The sequence below is a fragment of the Teleopsis dalmanni genome, chromosome 2 (assembly GCF_002237135.1).
Source record: "Teleopsis dalmanni isolate 2A chromosome 2, ASM223713v2, whole genome shotgun sequence".
Lineage (NCBI taxonomy): Eukaryota > Metazoa > Arthropoda > Insecta > Diptera > Diopsidae > Teleopsis > Teleopsis dalmanni.
In genome coordinates, this window is record NC_051847.1 from 228,252,001 (window position 1) to 228,257,973 (window position 5,973).

The 5,973-nt window shown below is 36.0% G+C and overlaps 1 protein-coding gene across 1 annotated transcript; it reads left to right on the forward strand.

Moving 5' to 3' along the window:
• The first annotated feature begins 2,314 nt into the window (after positions 1-2,314).
• On the forward strand, positions 2,315-4,525 carry LOC119676878 (E3 ubiquitin-protein ligase SHPRH-like). The gene has a single exon (XM_038088136.1). The coding sequence runs from the start codon at positions 2,315-2,317 to the stop codon at positions 4,523-4,525; it is 2,211 nt and encodes a 736-aa protein (XP_037944064.1).
• The last annotated feature ends 1,448 nt before the right edge of the window (positions 4,526-5,973 follow it).

Below are 5,973 nucleotides of genomic sequence, written 5' to 3' on the forward strand. Positions count from 1 at the left end.
CATCGTGGTTGGGTATATGCCTATACAGTTGGTCATTTTCTATGATGTAATCTGCAAATTTTTTTGGATACAACTTAACCTCTTTTTTCCGTTTATGAACCCAGTCTTGTTCAGTACACACGCCATTGTTGATTTTTATCCTTCTAACTGAAATTTCCTCCGGTTGTCGTGATAACGCGTCTGCCACCACATTATATTTACCTTTCCGGTATTGTACTTCGAAATTGTACTGTTGTAACTCTAGAGCCCAGCGTGCGATTCGACCAGACGGATTATCGATTGAATTTAATCATTTTAATGACAAATGATCTGTTACCACAGTAAATCTGTACCCTTCTAAATACGGCCGCATTTTGCGTATACCCCAAACGATTGCGAGACACTCCTTTTCAGTAGGGGAGTAATTCGATTCGGCTTTATCCAGTCGTCGACTAGCATAGGCAATCACCTTTTCTCCATCCTCAAATTGTTGCGTGAGGATTGCCCCAAGACCATAATCACTGGCGTCTGTCTGCAAACAAAAAGGTTTGCTAAAATCCGGACATTGAAGTACTGGGGCTTCTGTTAACTGTTTCTTTAAGTTCTCGAACGCGGTTTGTTGTTCTGCTTGCCACTTCCAATGTTTTCCTTTTCGGAGCAGTTGAGTCAGCGGGTGAACGATTGTTGAAAAATTTTTCACAAATCGACGGTACCATGACGTCATTCCCAAAAATCGTCTTAATTCCCTCACAGTCGTTGGGGGTTTCAGATTTTGAACAGCTGAGACTTTCTCCGGGTCGGTATGGATACCTTTATCACTAACAACGTGTCCAAGGTATTTCAAGGTTGACTTGAAAAACTCGCATTTTTCTGCATTTATCCTTAAATTGGCTTCTCGTAGTCGTTTAAACACGATTTCGAGATGTTGGAAATGTTCTTCATGACTACGACTAATGACGATTATATCATCTAAGTAGGCGAATGCAAAAGGCTCCATTTCTGGCCCAATGACTGAATCCAATGCACGCTGAAATTGTAACGACACTTTTGGTGACGTTCAAAAATTTTTAGTTTTTGCTGGGGTATCCTCAGCCGTCGTCCAGAGTCGTGACAATATATTTATAATTTTGCCGAGACGTTGGTTTTAGAAGAAAACAGAACGTGATTTATATGTATAAATTATATATATAACTTTATTATTTCATAAACTTATGATTAACAAAGTTTAATTAAAATTCATTGGAAACATTTCTAATAATAAAATAAAAAAAAAATTATGTTGATGCCAAAATTTCCCACTTCTCCATATACTCCTTGTTAAAAGAATCTTAGCAAAACCCGTGTGACTTCTTAAGCCCCTCTTCTGTTGATAAAAAAATAAACAAAACGTTTCCTCCGTGCTGTAAAAAACTATTTGACCGAATAAGCCAGGTTAAAAAAAATACATATAAGACAGGAAAGGAATTTTACACTACGTTTGACTCAAAGAACCAGATTTGTGGCACAATGTGCCAGATGACCAATAGGCCAGTGTACTTGTTTCAAGAAAAGTAAAATTTCAAGTTTGGTAAAATTTACCAGAAGGCCCAATGAGCCAGAGTACTTGCTCTTTCACTTGTCGCAAACCAAGTCCCCGATTATACGAAATGCGCCTCCTTTTATATTGAGCATACCGAAGCTTTTTGGTGTAGCGTACCGGTATTCTTTGCTGTACTTGACTTCGCCGTGAAGTTGAACTTTGTGTTCTACTGTTTTCTCACTTCTTCTGCTTCGCCGTGATTTTTAGTACTTTTACTACGCGCCGTGTTTATTTATTTCGTGTGTTATTCCTCTTTAGTTTATATTTTATTATTAAAAAAAATAAAGTGTATTAATAATACAAAACTAGGTATTAAATATACATATATATTTTGTGAATTTAATATTATCTAAATGTGAAAAGAAAAGAAATAAATTAGTAAATAGAAAAAACTAGCGTTGATGTGCTTAGTTGCTGCCGAAGTTTGTTTTGTTTACGTGTATAAAAATAAAATTGTACAAACATGAGTGTTAAATTGTTTTGTGTATTATTTTATTTATATATATTTCAAATAGATATTTGTTCAATAATTAAACGTGTTTTCTGTGATAAGTGTTCAGTGTTGTTGTGTTTAGAATTTCTTTACAAGTTTTGTTTTCATTCATAAAATTTGTAACAAACAAATTAAATTTTTTTCGTAATTTTTTTTTTTTAGATCTGATTGTCTTTGTTGTTAATTGAGAGTGAGATGCAATTCCCGCAAAAGTTTGGTGTGCAATTGGTTTTAAAGTTGATTAATATTAAAACGTAAACAAAATGGAAATTTGTAAAATTGCGCGAATAACATTCCAAGATAAGGAGATACAATATGCGGGAGAATGGTTTAAAATATTGGATTGCATGTTACCAAACAAAAACCATGTTTGTGATATAGTTCAGATTATTGAGGAAACAAAGATGCTTCCGTTTGACTTAAAGTTCGTGAAAGACGAAGATGACACAACTAGTTTAATGTTGTGTTATACTGGCCCGTCTCGTTCAATGAAACAGGATGCAACTGTGTTTAACAAAATACTGCCAATTGTATTTAAAAATTATGAAGATCCTTTATCTGCCACTATAAAACAAGCTGTGATACAGGCAAATGTCTATGATGAAGAAAATAAGAATTCACTTTTAAAAAAATATGTTACAACGAAATTATATGATTTGCTTTATAAGCAACATGAGCGCTGTGCTAGTGATTGGGAGTCCATACCCTTCACTTTACCAGACAGTTTTCAATCAAAGCTTTGTAATTATCAAGAAAAAACTGTTGGTTGGTTATTGGAAAAAGAACGAGTAATTTCAGTAGCGCCGTCATTTTATAAAAAGTTAATTGCAATTGACGGCATGCACATTATTTATAAACATAAATATTGCAGCTATTTGATGTCTGAAGAATCATCTCCTATAGTTGTACCAATGGGAGGAATCTTAGCAGACGAAATGGGTTTAGGAAAAACAGTTGAAATTTTAGCTCTTATACTGCTTAATCCCCGACAAGAATTTACTATACCTCAGAATATAGATGATGATACACTTTCGTCCGATGATGAAATACTTGCGAATTATGGGAAGCGTGCGCGATATAAATCTGAATTGCTTTGTGTTTGTGTTTCAAAAAAAACTAAAAACCTAATAAGGTGCACAAAATGTTTTAAATCACAACACAGGAAATGCGTGTCCACATATGATGAGGACCATAGTGCCAATGTAAATGAACCATATATGTGCCCCGCTTGCTGGCAGCAGGAAACCAAAACTAATTTGATTGAATCGGGTGCAACTGTTATAGTTTCACCAACCACGATAAAAATGCAATGGTATGCTGAAATAAAGAAACATATACAGCCTTCATTACGAGTGCTTGTATATAAAGGGATTTCATCTGGTTCTTGGATATCCCCACGTCAGATGGCAAACTACGACATTGTCCTGACAGATTATAATGTTTTAAGAAGCGAAGTGTATCATACATCAGAATATGAAACGCAGCGCGTAACTCGAAATAAACGTGTTTCATTAAGACTGTCAACACCTTTATTAATGGTACAATGGTGGCGTGTATGTTTGGATGAAGCACAAATGGTTGAATCTAACCAATCGAAGATTGCTGCTTTGGCTCGCATATTACCAGCAATTAATCGCTGGGCCGTAAGCGGAACTCCTATACAACGTTCTATCGATGATATTTGTTCCTTATTGCAGTTTATAGGGTTCAAAGAACTATGTGAACCTGTTGATATTTGGAATAATTTAGTGCATAATTTTGTGATCTCATTTGAAGAGTCAGAAAAAGTGCTTGAACTTGTCAAAGTTCTTCAGTTGTGCATGTGGCGGACTTGTAAATCGAATGTAGAGAAAGAAATTAACATACCAGAACAAACAGAGACGATCCATCGTATAGATTTAGATAACCTAGAAAAATTGTTTTATACAGAACAACATTCCGAATGTAAAAATAACTTTGATCACAACGTTTACAAATACATCAATAGCAATGCGTGTGTCCTAACAATTTCACCACAGATCTTGACACAAATCTTAAAACCTCTCCTGAAAATACGACAAAGTTGCATTATTCCAGTGGTTATTGGTAACAAACCTAAAACTAGTGGCCAAACATTACAAAAGCAGTTTATGAATCCTAATGAATTACATTCTCATTTAAAGACAACGAATGAAAATGATTGCAAAGCTCAACTGCGTACGATGGCATCGTCTTACAATGGCATGGCTGCAATTAATTTTATAAGAGGAGATTATAAGGAAGCTATACGATTTTATAATGCTGTACTTAAGCTGGCACGTGATTATAATGAAAAACCCATTTACGTTGACAGTCTTCTACAAATTCATGCTTTGCATAACATGTTGCAAGCTATGGATTGCTCAGGAACTCGTACTACAATTGTTGAAGATTATGAGGCTGAAAAAAATGCATTAGAGTGGAAATATATTCAGCAATATGTGAGTGTAATGTGAACTGTCGAACTTGATTATGAAAGTAGCAAAGAAGCATATGAAAATTTGCTACGAGAATTGGATATGCCACTTTTGAATTTCTTAAGTACCCTCTCTGAGTTAGTGTTGAGGGAACAAGATCAATTGCATGAGCCGTTAATGCATAAAATATTTGATGAATGTCAAATTTCATTTCCAAAGAAGGTACATGCAATCGAATCTGTCAGAAGTTTACTGTACACTGTAAGTATATGGATGGAAAAAGTAAATAAGCTACAAAAAAAGTTATATAAAGAATTTGAGAGTATAAAATTTTTTACTAATAATGTCCGGGAACGCAAAAATATTGATGAAGATATGTGGTGCAGAATGTTGCAGTTTATCAGCACTGTTAGTGACTGCCATCTGTATAGAATACGTAAAAAAAATAATGAGGACGATGAAGAGCAAACCAAAAATAGAGAGATGAATTTCAAAAGTGGCGCCCGAGCAGGGACCCTGAGACCAGCACTTCACGATTCGAATAGCAACTGTTTTAACATCAATAACGAGGTGAAATATACATAACTAACATGGGAAGAACGTGGATCCGATATTTACGAAAAGACGATTTGGTTGGATATCTAGAAGAGTTTGGCCTGGATACAACTGGTACAGTCGAAGACTTGCGAAAGCGATTAACCAACTTCGTAGCACAGGGAGAACATGCACCGATAGTAGTTATTCGGTTGAATGAATTAGAAAGCAAACATTGCAAGAGCTCTAGTGAAGAATTAAATATGGATAAAAATGCTGAAGAAACCAAGACAACAGTTTTAGCATCACCAAGGCAAGATCCTGCATATACTTTATACGTGCCTCATAGTCAACAGCCTGCGGCAGCACATCAAACGTTCGATAGGAGAAGCGACATAGAATATACACAGAACAGAGATTACGTCGAAGGTTCAGAGCGACATATCATAGTCAATGAAGCGTCGGCAAGACAATTACATTCACATCCACAATATGACTTACACTCGTATCTTCCACAGAGGAACACACAGGCAAGCGTCATTGACCAGGTCAGAAAATGGGCGATCCGGTACGATGACAACGGCGACCCCTTGGCGTTCATAGAGCGAGTGGAGGAATTAGCGGACGTTTATGCAATACCAATGAACATGTTGCCCCGTACAATGCCGGAGTTACTCAAAGGAAACGCACTGGTATGGTTTAGACATAATAAAAGAGATTGGATTCACTGGGAAGCGTTTAAAATGGATTTCTTGAAGTTTTTCCTGCCACATCGGTATTTTGAGCGGTTGGAGGACGAACTAAGGAATAGACTGCAGAAACCGGGAGAGCCGTTTAAGAAGTATGTGCTGGAACTACAGAAATTAATGAGACATCTAAAACTAAATGAAGACGAGAAACTTGAACGATTTTACAGAAACAGTTTGGTTGAATACAAAATGTATGTCAAACGC

Bases quoted from the DNA above. Each gene is read 5' to 3' on its own strand.
- LOC119676878 (XM_038088136.1), top strand. From the start codon at position 2,315: ATGGAAATTTGTAAAATTGCGCGAATAACATTCCAAGATAAGGAGATA.